At 38.6% G+C, this 15,721-nt stretch overlaps 1 protein-coding gene across 1 annotated transcript in view; it reads right to left on the reverse strand.

Annotated features, from left to right (window-relative positions):
* Positions 1–7,516: 7,516 nt before the first annotated feature.
* ZBTB11 (zinc finger and BTB domain containing 11) overlaps positions 7,517–15,721 on the reverse strand; it is a 37,055-nt gene continuing 28,850 nt past the window's right edge. Inside the window, exons 10-11 of the mRNA XM_054045216.1 lie at positions 13,787–13,962; positions 7,517–11,325 (exon numbers count right to left, since the gene is read on the reverse strand). Of these exons, the coding sequence (XP_053901191.1) occupies positions 10,808–11,325; positions 13,787–13,962 (694 nt within the window). The 3' untranslated portion in view covers positions 7,517–10,807. The remainder of the gene's footprint in view (positions 11,326–13,786; positions 13,963–15,721) is intronic.

Below are 15,721 nucleotides of genomic sequence, written 5' to 3' on the forward strand. Positions count from 1 at the left end.
TAATCAGGTTAATGTTGAATGCTACTGCACTCTGGCTTCTAGCTCCCTCTTTATATCAGATGAAACATTTGGATCCTAAGATCACTGTTACAGAGAGGGAGCAGTGCCTTGTGCTAGAAGTGTTATTGGGCTATTCATTTGAACATAAATTTATACAGAGTAGAAATCTTAACAACCGGAATATTTTTCCTCCCTCTCTGGTCACTTTTTGTTCTTCACAAACTAAGAATTGTGTTGCTCTGAGTGCTATGGTAGCTTTAGCTCTAATCTTCCTTTGAAACTTTGCAAAAAGTGTGTAATAGTCTGTCTGTGGTCTAGTTCATCCTAAGGAAGGGATCTTAGATACAATCTCTAAAGAATATTCACTACAGCGTGCTCCTTAGTCAGTAGTACAAGTAGTGCTTGTTAGCATTTCCTTGTGAATTAAATGAATAAGCAAATATTAAAGTAATTATCAATATAGAAAAGCCACCACCAAAAAGATGAAAGTATGTAATTTATTTAAACATATTTGGTTTAAACATCTTCCTTTATTATACCTAAAAGGAATAAAAGCCACACCAAAAATTCAGAAACTTAGTTTTTGTACTTAGCAGTAAAATGCACTTTTTATTTTGACATTTTTAAGTACTCCTCTAGATGCTAAAATATGTTGTGGCTTCAAAGATCACTATCAGGCTTAAAACATTTTTGTTACCTGCACTACTAATATTTCTGACTAAGTTTTTATAAAAAAATATATATATTTTTTTCACTAGGCTGTTAATTTTTTGCACCTAGTTTGAGCAATGACATTAGTCAGCTTCATTTTCAGGATTTCATATACTAGTACAGTGCTCTGTTAGGATTTCAAACAGGGTGAGGGTTGTCTAAATTCCATTAAGCTATTTTCATTTAATTTAAAAAATTGAGAACATTTGTCTTTAAAAAAAAAAAAAAAAAATCTAAAAATACTGCATTTTTTTTGGAGCCTAAACTACCTGATAGTGTCTGCTAGTAAAGTTGTTATTCTTGTTTGCAATTGATTGGTAAAACTTGTCTATTATTGAATATTCGTGAACAGAATCCACCTTAACTACTCTTCCCCTTAAATCCTTTCCATATGCTAAAGTTGAGGATAGTTGGTGGAGAGGAAAGTGCATCTTTATAGGTTAGAAAAGCACTGACCAATTAGACTCCTGAGTTTTTAAGTTCTAAATTTTTTGTATTGTGTAGTCTTTTCATTTAAAGTCTGATGCAATTGAATACATGTATCTATTATTTTCTTGAAAAGCTTTGTTATAAATGTAACATAAAAAGTATACTTTTTCATAGCAAAAATTGTTTTATAAAACTCATTGAAGGCTGAATGTAAGGACTTAAAAAAAAATGCTTCTAAACTACTTTTGCCTCTTACCCCTCATTGAAGTTAGTGACAAACTCTTGTTGACTGCAGTGGAGACATAATGGGACATTTAATTGTACCACCTACTTTATCCTTTTAATAGATTTAATGCATGGTTATACCTGTCTAGAATAACTCCCCTGCTAAAGCAATGGAAATGTACATAGAACTGCTACCACCTTAATGTTGTTACCCCTTTTGACCTGCGTGGTTAGTCAATATTTGGGGTTTTGTGCATTGTCTGTTAGGAGAAATTAATGGTGTCAGCTGCTACTTTGGTGCAATCCTATTTGTTTACAAAGAATGTATATAAAATCCTGTTTCCCTGAACATGGGAGGAGACACTTCCTTTGCTCATGGTTGCAAGCCTCTTTCCAGCTAGCGCTTTCCCCTAGCATCATGGAAGTTCTTCTGCCTGTCTCTAGACTTCCTTCTGCTGCTTCCTCAAACAATTCCTAGCTTCCTATATTTCCATTCAGTCCTCTCCTCAAATCTCTTGGCCTTCATAGCTCAGATTCCTATCTGGACTTGCTTGTGGCTTATACCCAACCAGAAAGGCTGTTGCTTGTGTCTGTCAGTTAGTGGAAGGTGTTTCATAATAGGGGTGACTCAAACTTAGGGTTTAGGTTCAGGCTCTAGGCCACAGTGTATGTTGGCACTGAGTAGTAGTCACAAGAAATTAAAGAAGGTGTATACTTAATAGCTTCTGTAGATAGAGCTTATTGTGCACACCAGGATTTTCTTGCATCCCTCTATTCTCTCTTCTTCCCCCACCCCCTTCATGGCAAAGGTTTCTCTTTCCCCTTGCTCTATTCTTCCTACCACGCTCCTTTCCCCTAGAACAGCTTTCTCTGCCCCCTGCCCCCCCAAGTACCTTTCTCCACCTGAGCCCTACTTTGAAAAGTGGGATGGATAGTGCCCTATCTTCCCCCACCTGGAGCAGGGTTTGACATGGAAGCAACCTCTCTACTCAAATCCCAGCAGAGAGCAGTTTTTTCTTCTTTGATGTAAGGTATCAACATGTAATAGTGCAAGGTGTTAATAGGTGCCATCAACAGAAGACAGCAGCTCCATGTGTCCCTCATTTCCAGCTTTTGAGGGTGCAGTTGTCCCCCAAAATCAATAGGGTTATGGTCACTGATGCCTAGACCATTTCTTGACATTTTAGAATTGATCAGGTAGTGTTCAAAGTTGTTAAAGAAAGGGGATGGAGCTGGGGGGTCAGACCTTGCAAGGGCAGCTAAAAAAATTTAAAAGCAAGAAAAAGGCTGCTATCAGCTTGTAGATTTTAATGGAGGTAGTTTACTTTATCAACAACCCTTCACAATTTGGTACTAGTGGATACAACACAGGCCCAGTTGAATTCCATCTGTTTTGCCTAATAGCTTCCACTACTTCAGTAAAATCTTATTTTCACATCCTAAAGAAAACTGACATTTACACTAACTTGGCACATATGGATTTGTTAGTATAGACTTTCATCCTCCTCCTGTAGCTTGAGTCTCTGTATAATTTCCATGGCAGATTTGTCTGAAGCAACCTCACTCTAGAAAAGGGTCAAGGAAGAGGCAGTTAAACCCCTTGTTTCACATTACGTAAGAAATCTGTGATTAAATACAGCAGATAAACAGTCTTCTAGTGTGAAAAGTTTATTAGAGGGAAATTGGCTAGTTAGTAGAGGGTGCTGGGTGTAACAACTGATCTTCCCTCAGGCTAAATGTGAAAAGAAATTGAGCTCTTTCATAGAACCACTAGCTGAAATAATAGGAACAGTCACCCCAAAGATAGGGGTGCATCCCACTGCTTTGTCTGATACTGCAGAGGTACTTGCCTAAAGCTCTACCTCCTAGAGCAATCCACAAGAGGTATGTCAGATTCAGAAAGATGTTCATTTCACGCAGCAGCGTGTCTCTTGCAAGAGATCCTGCTCTTTTAGCAGCTCTGTAAATAAAGACTCTAATCAAAGTTCCTGTCATTAGTACTCAGGCAGCTATCCCCAGTCTTCAGACTGAGTTCGGCACTGAATGGGAGCATGGCCCTGAATCGCAGTACTACATTGAGACCGGCACCTACCAACTCTGCTCTAAGAGCAACTTGTACCACTGAGCCTTTTCCCTGCGTGGAAGAGATCAAAGGATGTCATGGGCCACAGGAAATTCTTCTTAACCTCTTTTCAGCTAACTACTAAGCATTTATTCTTCATCCTCACTGGAGGAGGCAGTGGCATCCTCTCTACTACAACTTCCTCCTAATAGCCTCTTTTCAGGACTTACAAGGAAAGGTAGACATTATGGACACTGGATTATTGGTGATAGAAGAGAAAGTACATACAATTGAACATTCTGCATTCCAGTCTCCCAGGCAGATTGATGGTACTGATAAGTGGAGTACCAGAGGCTGCAGTCTGCAGCCTCTATCTTCAACACTAACAAAAGATACCAACTCCCTCAAAAAGGATTTCCAAATGAACAGGACCCCCTAAAGCTACTCAAAAGACAAAAGATCCTTGACCTCTTAGGCAGAAGGGACTATTTCTAGGTGTCTCTTAAACTGCACATAGCTAACGATCAAGCTGTATTTACTAAATATGACTGAGCTTGGATAGAATATCCCCATTCATTGACAAGCTTCCAGAGGAAGTGAGAGTTGGCCTGAAAGCAGTCATTTTGGCAGGACTAGTAAGAAGCTAGAACTTCCCTCAAACCATCCTTGGAAACTTCTGATACAGCAGTCTATTGAATAGCCACATCCATCATCATGAGGGGGGCAGCTTTGTTACATCTGTTCAGTCGAACAACCACTGAAGATCACCCTTCCAAGGGCCAGATCTATGCACAGGCTACAGAAGAAAATTGTAATATAACCAAATTTGTTAAGTTTATCTAGCAGGGACCAGTGGTCTTGCACAGATGAACTATTATATAACTTGAGCATAGGCAACAGTGGGGGTGCTGGGTATTGATACACTTCCCAGGAGGAGAAAGCCATTTAGATATCAGGGCCATTTCTGACAGAACTTCCTCCTATCAGCAAAAGACACCTGTTGATTACTCATCTAAGAAGTCTTGCTGCTTCTGCAAGAGAGCCCTATCCCTCTCTACCATCACAAGGTTTGATATTCAAGTCAAGAGCTGTGTACCTATCCCACCATCCTTCTCCCAATCCCATTTTTTTCAGCCACAGGCTACGATTACCTCAGAACGATGGGCAATGGAGATTTTATTACCAGAACCTGCTCTATACAAGTCCATTTCTTGCTCCCCACTTCACTGTCCCTCTTCACAGATCCATGTCATGAAACAACTGAGGGAAGAAATGGATTTCTTATGTCAATTAAGAACCACAGCTTTACCACCTCAGGACTTCAGAGGGAGAGGTTCCTAAGCTTGCTAATTCCTTATATCCCAAAGAGAAAGAGGAAATTAGTTTACTGGACTTGAGATGACTGAAGTTTATGTACCAATTCAAATTGATTAGCAACACTAGCCTCCATCAATTCTTTAAAAGTTTAGCATTGAGCTGCAGCTCTCAATCTTCAGGACACATTTACAGTGAGCTACAACCACTACCCATACAGACTACCCTTTCAGCTTGTCTACTGCCAGGCATTTCACAAAGTGCCTGGCAGTAGCAGCTGCCCACCTGAGATGGTAAGGAATATGTATTTACCTGCAATTGGATGAATGGCTTCTGAGAGGGGAATCTCCCAAGGACATTGCCAGTACCTTATCCGCAGTGCTCATTTCATTCCTTTGGACTTGTGGAAGGAGCCACAGTCCAGGTCCTCACAAAGTACAGCGCTGCACTATATTCTATCAAGAGGCAAAGGGTGCCTCTCCCCCACCCCGGTCAGGAAGGAATCAAAGTGTTGAAATGGTGCCATCTTCTTGGTGTAACTCCCATGGCCCTTCACCTACTAGGAACAAAATTATCTAGCAGAGAGGTTCTCAACCTTTTTTTGAATTATACCTCACTTAAGTTGCTTTAAAAAAAAATTGGATCCACCCTTCTACAATAGTGCCAACTTGCAATGCCCCTTTCACTCAAATTTGGCCTGGATCATCCTGGCTTCCTAGAAAGACCCCCAGGTTGAGAATCCCTCATTGAGCAGATTTCCTCAGCAGACAGTAGTTAGCCATCCATGAGTTAAGAACTTCATTCTCATGCCTAAATTCTGCAGATGCGGTTACCCCATGATTGGTTTGTTTGACACCACCGCATGCCTACTCTATTTTGCCCCAAAGCAGGCACTTGCCCAGGATTCTTGGCTCCTTTCCTGATCTCAAATACTTCTCTATGCATTTCCTCCTATCCTGCCGCTGGATTCTTTGTATTACTGTAGCACTTAGGAGGCCCAGTCATTGACCTGAACCCCATTGTGCTAGTTGCTGAACATACATCACAGATAGACAGTCCCTGCCTCAAAAAGCTTACAGTCTAAGACAGGAGACATCAGTACAAGGAAACAATTCATAATTTCATATAGTCCCAAGGCCAGAAGAGACCATTGTGGTCATCTAATCTGATCTCCTGTATAACTCAGGCTGTAGACATCCCCATAAATAATTCCTAGAGTGTATCTTTTAGAAAAACATCCAATTTTATTTAAAAATGGTCAGTGATGGAGAATTCACCATGACCCTTGGTAAGTCATTCCAGTGATTATTCTCACAATGTGACAATATTGTCTAAATAGACAAGACAGACCCCGGAGGAGAGAAGGCATAAAATACACAAGCAGAGCGAACAATGTAATGGTGGTAAACATCATGTTAGTTCCACAATTTTTAAATTTATTTTGGATGGGTTTGCTTAGGAGGGGATCAGCTAAATAGGTAGGGGAACAAAGGGGCTGTTTCATTTGCAAAGAGTCTGTACCTTGCTTTTTGTAGTGCATTTAATATCCATGTGTAATCAAATCCCACTGTAGATGTTCTTTCAACTGCTGTTGTGCAAACAGTTGTATGAAAAGGCTACTGGCATCCTCGTGTTAAGGTAATTGTAAAACTAGCAAGTAATATTGATTGTAATCTGTAACTCAGTGTTCTGCTACTCAACGAACAAACTACACATTGATCTCTAAATGCTACTGCAATATAAACGTTCATTAATAATAATAATGGACAAATCATATAAGAATGCAAGTCTATAGCAACTGTGAGTGCAAAGAAAACCAAAATATGAATTGCACATAAACTGATGCAGCAATGTCTGCCTGAGCCTGCAGGAAAACAAATAATGCAACAGGGAAGTGGGATCTCAATCGGGTGTTTGCTCTGTAGGTGATAATTTAAGGTGTCAATCTTAACTAGTTCAACACTGATCATTTTAACAAAATGATACGACTGTTCACTATTGTTGGACATACTAGCATATCAGGGTAAGAGGGAGTGTGCAGCTAATTGGGGTCAAGGGTTAACAGGGCATGGAACAAAAGATTCAAACCTCCATTCACACACTTGCCTCCCCAGCACATTCCAAATCAGAAGTAATCTCCGCAGCTGCCTAACAGATTGCTCCTCTCCGCCTCAGTACCCAAGCCCTCGAGTGCTTGCTGGATAGCAAAATTCACTGCCATTATTGCATCTTTTCTGGGGGGCCAGTTACCAACTGTGGAAACTTCCAGCTTTTACCCAGACAACTTCTACAATTTCAGTTACTGGTCAAAACAAAAATGATCAACACACTGAATGCGTATCAACATACATAAGAAACTGGGAAATCAACTGGATATGAGAGCAGCCCGTGGTCCTGCCTCAAATTATATAGCAGAAAGCCTGGAATTAAGTAAAATATGCATAGGTCTTGAACGTAAAGCAGTCCCCTTACTGCCCCCACCCTTCATTTGAAAGGGACCACCCATCATAGTAAAAAGCCAGTAATCTCAAGGTCTCATGAGACTTTAATGCAAATGCATGAGAAATTGCTATGTTTAATGTTCTTCACATCTAACTCTCTAGGAAGGAGTTAATCTGGCCATCCAGAATTGTAAAACTGGAACTGTTCACTGCAATCCGGTAACTGAGTCCCTTCAGTAGTTTGCAATTAAGCATGAATTCCGTGGCTATTATACCACAAAAAATATAATTCTGGAGTGAGCTTTTCTGAAAAGAAAGTTGCTTAAAAGAATAATTAATGGCAAAGATCAGTTTATTTAATGACAGAAATAACCAGAACTTTATACATCTAACACCAAACAAAACAGCAGAATGTACAAACCAAAGACGTTTAATTCACTATGTCCAGGAATTTAGTAGGAATACTTCAGAAATAGACTGAGTTTCATGAGTTTTTATAAACAAAAAATCTAGCTTCAACAATCAAATGCTCATGTTTATGGCCTGATTTCACACAAATTGTGATAGGGTAGTAACCTCTCAAACTAGTAATTTAAGAGGTGTATTTAAAAATAAATAAATAAAGGCAACCTCACAAATCCAGGAACAGCAAGGCTAAATGATACTCCCCTACTTACCGTATGCCATTCTGAAAAAAATTAAGGCACAACTGTATGCATTAAGGAAGAGGTGCCGTAGCCTTTAACTTTCATATTCTTGGCTTGATTTTTTGTTTATGTAACAACTTTTCTGTAATTTTATTGAGTGGCAGGTCATAAAGCCAATTAAAACAAATATTTTCCTTCTTACAGAAGGCATTATACTTCTTTTCTTTTAAATTCAACTGACTCCTTTGTCTCCAGAGGAATGGATAAATAAAAGTGCCCAAGGATTAATTAAGATGCTAACAAGTATTGTGTTGTATGGTAGTACACTGAATATACAATTGAAGTTCTAAACAATATTTACAAATAGTTATCCTGAACATGTTTCCTCACAACTTGATCAATATATACTTACGCATAAATTACTAGTACTCAGAAAATTTGGAAATTTACCTAACAATCTATTAAAATCTTTTCACATTATAATGGCTGTAAGAACTGTTACACTTACCTCTGTTTTTAGTTTATATTATGATGGACTGATCTTTCCAGGGTGCTTGTCCATAATGTTTTTGGGTATACAAGTGTTCAGGAAAAAACAACTAGCACTATTTTTTCAAGTGTATGTTTTGTGCAATTTTACTCCATTGCAATATTTAGAGACTAGCACAATTATAAGAGGTTACAAGGTATATGTGAATAATATGAAATCACCATCATGTTGGTTCTCACAGAAGACATTTTGATCTTTGGAATACAGTAACCTACAGCTCAGTTCAGACCCAAGGCAGTAACTCAATGTAATTGCATTTGTTATTGCTTTTTAAAAAGTAAGATTTTCAATAGCTTATCTACATGCATGCAAAATACACAGAAGTGGTCTGTTTTACAGCCTACTAAATTGAGATATTTCAGCTAAGTGATGGAACATTACAGAAATGTTAATTCAAATGAGTTAGACACCTTGTCAGGGATTTTGCCCCATATTTTGTTAATGTGTAAGGCAAGCCAGTTTCACAGGCTGCAGAAGAAAATTGTAATATAACCAAATTTGTTAAGTTTATCTAGCAGGGACCAGTGGTCTTACCCCCATTGAATACTTTTGCAGTACAAGCTTTTATGCTATATCATTTCAGAACATGAACTCAAAACTACATCTACATCTTCTGTTTTAGTCCCCTGAACTAAACACTCTCAGTATGCATATTACAGAATGAGAGTAGATTATATCACCACAAAGGCTGAAACTAATGTAAGGATACTAATTCAAGGGTGGTCTCAGCTATCCTCATGTACGTACATGCTTAAGTCGTTCATTTTTCGCCTGTTGTGCATATAGGATTGGATGACACTGTCTCATTCATTGCTATAGGTCTATTGCCTTCAATCTGGAGCTGTATCTTACTGAAAGATAATGAATTACAAATATGCCAAACATATATGTTGTTTTAATACACATGAAAGTGGATTGGCAGGTCTCTCAATACATCCACAACAGTATGGCCATGATACAATGGTTTTATCAAGTATGAGAGATTGGCAGGGCTGGGAGAGACAGAGATAGGGCTTCTGCTTCCAGCAAAAGCCAGGGGAATTATATAGTCACTGAAAAAGATACTAGCAACTTCATTGCATAGGATTTCTTTAATATTAAAACAAATATTTCCACTTCATTTTAACACATTAACCTAAAGAGACTGAAAGTTCTTCCACAAAGATGAGGAGATGCAACAGGGTTAACAGCCTGCCTTACACGTGTTTTCATGTAGCTGTGGTGTAATAAGCCTTTGGAGATTTCCAGCATATTTATCACAAATTTAGTTTTTAACATGATATTATGACATTCATATTATTCAATCCTAATGCTACTGCCTGTCCCTTTTGGAATTAACAACTCCCACCATCCCCCCTTCTCAATTACAATTCTCCATGATGATTTCTACAGTGTCCCATTCCCAAAGAACTGCACCCAATTACACTTAACTTTTTTCGTGTGGAAATTTCCACATAAATTTAATATAAAATTAGAAGAGTTCTACATCCATCATTAGTTTGCCTGCCTTGGGTAAGTACAACGAAGCAGTGTAAAGCTTTGTTTACACAATTGACAATTAGCAAAATAAATTAAACAGGGTTGCACATATAGGGCCAGACTAAACCCCTTATTCACACTGAAGAGCGGTTACTTATTTGAGTAGCCCTATTGATCCCATTGTACTTATGGAAGTAACTGCTCGCCAGTGACAGAGTTCCCCCCCTAGATTCCAATGGACCTCACTGAGTAAATTTGGTTACAGTTACATGGTTATGCAAGTCATTTTACAACGGTTTGCGGAATCCTTAAGTGTACTGACCTGCCACACAGTCCTGAGGAGTTTAAGCTAATTTTGCAAAATTTCTGGAGCACACTTTGTAGATTTATACACAATTAGCACGTCTACCTAAAGGCAAAAGACCCCATTCCACAGGTTTCCAGCCCCTCACAAGGCAACACACACTCCACAGCAGTCCAACATCCCCTGATTTGGGGAGTGAAAGAAGAGGACAGAACCCATCACTTAAACTTCATTCACTGACCCTGATGAAATACATATTAAAACAAAGGCAAAATTCTACTGAAACAGCTGTACAACTCTAGCACAGCTTCTTTGTAAAAGTTCATAAAAAAATTTACAACATGATACTTACTGCCATTACACAGGAAATGTTTTATTTTTAGACCTTTCTGTACTAATTGATTATGACTGATGCAGAAATCAGTCTTCCAAACTCTTGCTCAGTACTGAAGTATCTGCACTTTTACCATTTTTTTTTTTTTAAACCAGTGCATTGTGCGATATCATTCTGCAGCCAAGAAACTCAATATAGGAGATTCAGTATCTGAAAGTCAGTATTACTGTAAGCCTCAAATACTCACAGTTAATACTTAGCTTGTTACATGACAATACTACACTCTTCTTGCTCTCTGTTAGAGATGGTGTTCACTCTGTTTCTGAAATGTGGGCCACTTCTACTTTTACAGTTTCAATGGCTTGTGTAACTTCAGCTATTTTCTGTCCTTGCTGTTGTGCCAATACGTAATTCACCACCTGCATGATGCTTTGGTCAGAAAGAGTGGATACTGATGTACATTCCTCAGTAGCTGCAACAGCTTCAATTGTTTCTCCTGTCACTACCACAGTCTCAATCTCCTCACTGCCAATGCTAATCTCTGTTTCTTGTTCTTGCATGTCTGCTGTTAAAATACTGATGGCATGTTCCACCTGCGTCCCCTGGTTATGAAACTGAAGGGTGTCCTTTTCCAGCATAATTTTGCAAGGTACATAATCCCTGTGGAACTTGGTCATATGCTTCCGTAGCGTCCGGGCATCTATGTAAGCTTCATTGCATACTGGACAGACATATGGTCGTTCTCCAGTATGTGTCCTCACATGACGCTTCAAGGAACGTGCATCAGCCCAGGCTACTCCGCAAGTCAGACATTCAAAAGGCTTAACACCTGATCACCAAAACAAGAGAAGGAAGATTATTAGTTTTTGTAAATCTGTGTAAATGAGAATGAGAAATTCCAGGCACAAAAGGTAATATTCTAATACAGTGGTTTTCAAACTGTGGTCGGTGGACTCCTGGGGGTCCACAGACTATGTCTAAGGAGTCAGCGACGGGTTGTTGTTACTATAGAACAGTGGCTTTCAACCTATGGTCCGTGGACCCCTAGGAGTCCACAGACTATGCCTAAGATTTCCAAAGGGGTCCGCACCTCCATTTGAAATTTTTTAGGCATCCGCCAATGAAAAAAGGTTGAAAACCACTGTTCTCATAGGTAACCATGAGGTACAATTGCTATTCGCATATCACAGAGCAAAAGAGACATGAATAAAATCTTATTTACAAATGTTGAGTGCATTATATAATATTTGAAGAGTGCTGCAAAACCCCTCAGCCCAGAGCAAGAGTCTACTAGAGGGAAGAATACACAACTGTATCAGATACGTTAATCCAGACTGAGCTCTTGGAGGGAAGAGCCTCCTACTATATGTTTGTAGTGCACTGGGGCCTTTGGGTCCTATTGTAATACAAATGAATAATACATTACAGGGGCTATTTTCAGAAGCACTCAGCATGGCCTTGTTCTTTGAAGGTCAATGCTGAGTGGGTTAGGAAATCCCATCCTAGAAGTATAGCTGAACCTCATAGATAGAGGTCAAGAGTTACAACATAATCATTACTAAATTGTGCTTTGCCTGTAAGTTACAGAACATCAGAAGAGGAGAGGCTTGACAAAAACCTCGTGGCCCATCTAAACTATTCCATTGCTGGACAGGATTTTCCCTTAAAAGAATCTTGCTTCTAGTCTGCTTTTGAACATCTCCAACAAACCATCTCCTAACCAAGTTATTTGATTTCAGAAAATGTTTTCTGATATAGTTACAAAGTTTCTTTTTATTTCATGCCATTATATATCATTCTGAAATGCCACCAGATCAGGTTTTAAAGCTTCTCTCTGTGTTTATAGTGCTTCTATTTCTTAAAACCATATTTCGTCTAACTATAATTTTCATTTAAATCTGTGAGGTAGAAGTAACAGGTTGGGTTAACTAGTAGAGGGGTATCAAAGGTAATGAAATGGGTCTGGAGAGGCTACAATCGCTATTCATAGAGATGCAACAGACAGTTAATGGGGATCTGTGCAGGCATAGAAAAAGCCCTGAAACTTTACATGGGCACTTATATGGAACATATCTCCATATTGTGTATGTAGCCTTAGGAGTGCCTGAGGCACAGAGTCTCACTGTCACATCCATATCTCCCATTCTGCCTTTCCATTTGGTACCATCTCTCCTCCAAATGTACTGCCTGGCATCTTGCTAAACCAAATCCTACTCCACTGATTTTTGTTAATTTCTGCACAGTTGTGTGTCCATCTTCCACTGAGCCTGAAATCCCTAGTTTGATACTGGCAACAAATAATTTCTTCCTCCAGACTGTGTATAGCAAAATTATTATTATATATACACAATTATAAATTGTATATATAGACACACACACACACACTATTATATATAATGTATGTATGATCACTATTTGCACTGACGTACAAAAGAAACAATCTCAGCGCTAACTTCCTATATTGCTACAGATTTATGGCAGAAAATTATGGGACATTATAGTTGCTTCTTTTTTTAATGTAAACACTTAAATTTCTACCCCAGCAGTGAATGAGATTTTAGACTTATTAACAACAGTTCTTTATGGGTAAGATGTTTAGAAAAAGTGATTTTTGCCACAATAAAGCAACTTGTGTGTAGAAGTACATAGTCAGACTATTCAATTATTCCAAGTCACATGCTGAGCTTCCTTATGAAATGCTTATGCATCTATTGGAAACTTTTTAATTACACCCGTCCTGTTCATATTGTCCCCAAAATGCTTAAAGGTTTTAGTCTCCACTGTAAACTAATGAACTGACAAATTTCAGTCCAAAAAAAGGAAACAATATTTTTAAGAGTTTATAAGTGTTTGAAACCAATCACTCACACTCTTGCTCTCTCGCTCTTTTTTGGGGGGGAGGGAAGAGGTGAGATAAAATATTTAGAAGTTGAATATTTTTTTATAATTTTTACACAATATTAATTCCTTGCCCCCCACACAAAACTTTAACGTAGTCTCACAGAAACTCCTGAAAATGTGTTTTTATTACAACCCTTCAGAGTGCTGAGAATACACCTTTTGTGTCCATTTGCATGACCAGTGCTATAAGGTTTTAGAAAGATTCTGTCTACTTTTGGAAGTCTCTAGAAACACGTTAAACAACAGGATGAGTGTAAATCTACTTTCTGTTGACTTGATGATCCATAACTACTTCCCTGTGGCCCCCACTCATGGGGACCCTAAACATATTATTTGTTAAAATACTAGTATTTTTACAGAAAGGATACAAACACTTATTTTCTGCGTACCCTCATGATTATTCATGTGTCGTCTGTATTCTCGCAGTTGGGTGAATTTTCTTCCACAGTGCTCACACACACGTTCCAGATTTTGCTTTGCTCTCCCTTTCTTCCCATGAGTGGCTTTCTTTACATGTCTTCTATACAAAGCTTTCTCGTAGAATTCTTTGCCACACACATTACATCTAAAATGTGAAAAGAATACCTGTTAGATACAGAAAACATGCTTGAAACCATTATCCCATGCCTACTTTAGGTTAAGCTTTTAAAATGCCTTTTAACTCAAATAGGGAAATACATTTAAATGCATTTAAAGGGATGCCAGTTTTATAATTAAAGATGTTAGATTTTGATGCTCCAATGTAAGAGAAATGGTTTCAGATTTTAAAATATTATTGTGCCATGAGACTACACCCACATGCTTCCTTAATCCTGGACGCAAGCTTCCACTCACCGTTCCACATTAGCAAAACCACACAGATTAATAACCAAACTTTTCTAACTGTGCCCAAGATATACTAATCCCCCTAAAGTTTCACATGCATTAATACTTGTAGCTCATATTGTTATCTTTGAGGATGCATACTATGCAGGCATATGTGGAAAACGATGGAGGTATGAGGGCAGAAGTAAGGTACCCCAAGTAACTAAGTTTGTTGTATTACCCATCTTCCCTCATTCACTTTAGGGAATAGCCTACAGGATCCTCTCAATGCTATTTTCTAGATGATATTTGAATTTGGAAGTTCTGGCTAAGTCAAACACTTTTATTCGTACATTATTAATGCAAAGAAAATGTTTTGACATAATATAGCATATATTCTTCGTACTAATAAGTTTGCTTCTGGCCTTAGTGATCTAGTTTGTGCTATTTGCACATTAGGGGAAAATATGTTTTAAGAAATGCAAGTATTCAACCAATGAACATAACCATAACTCCTCCATGTACAATTATTAATTTGCCACCCACAGGAAAGGCCTAATGGACATGGACTAAAATGCTAACCATGTGCTGCATCTTTCATAAAAACCTAAACAAAGTTTACTGATGAACAGATGGGGCTCAGGACCCGAAGTGTATGCTAGTGATGCCCAGTAATTCTGATGTATCCCCATTGTTTCCTGAAAGCATTCCATGGGGAACTTTATCAGCCTTCAGTTTTCCCTAAAGATACTGAAGGGAACTGGATGTAGTTCCAAATCCATCTGTTTCAGTGATCCATCCTCTTCATTACTTACCGCTCTCTGAATCTGTGTTGTCTGCAAACATCTGCTCGATGATCATTTCCCATTTACAATTACATTTTGAGACATATCAGTTAGCACATTTAATGTGTCCCATATTAATTTTGTATAGTTCTAGTTTCTTAATCAAAATATTGTGCAGCACTATGCCAAATTCCTTACAGAAGTTTAAGTACATTACATCAACATTAGTATCTTCATAAATCAAAACTTGTAGGAATAAAGAGGTTATTTTACCTCTGTATTTGTTACTCGTGTGACTGCTGCTGGAATACTGTCTCCAGTTCTGTTGTCCACAATTCAAGAAGGATGTTGATAAATTGGAAAAGGATTGGAAGAGCCACGAGAACGATTAAAGGATTAGACAGCATGCCGTATAGTGATAGGCTACATTTACACTACAAGCGCTATAGCAGAAAAGCTGCAGCTATGCCGCTGTAGTGCAGATACTTCTACACTGACAGAAAGGGTGTTTCTATCAATGTAGTTAATACACCTCTCCAAGATGTGGTAGCTGGTTGACAGTGGGGGTTAGGTCACCCTAACTACTGTGCTCAGGGAGCAAATTTTTTCGACAGCCCTGAGCAACACAACTTCGTTGATCTAATTTTTAAATGTAGACCAGGCCACAGACTCGAGGAGCTTGCTTTATTTAGCTTAACAAAGTGAAGGTTATGGGGTGACTTGAACACAGTCTAC

This window comes from Malaclemys terrapin, chromosome 1 (genome assembly GCF_027887155.1).
Source record: "Malaclemys terrapin pileata isolate rMalTer1 chromosome 1, rMalTer1.hap1, whole genome shotgun sequence".
Classification (NCBI taxonomy): domain Eukaryota; kingdom Metazoa; phylum Chordata; order Testudines; family Emydidae; genus Malaclemys; species Malaclemys terrapin.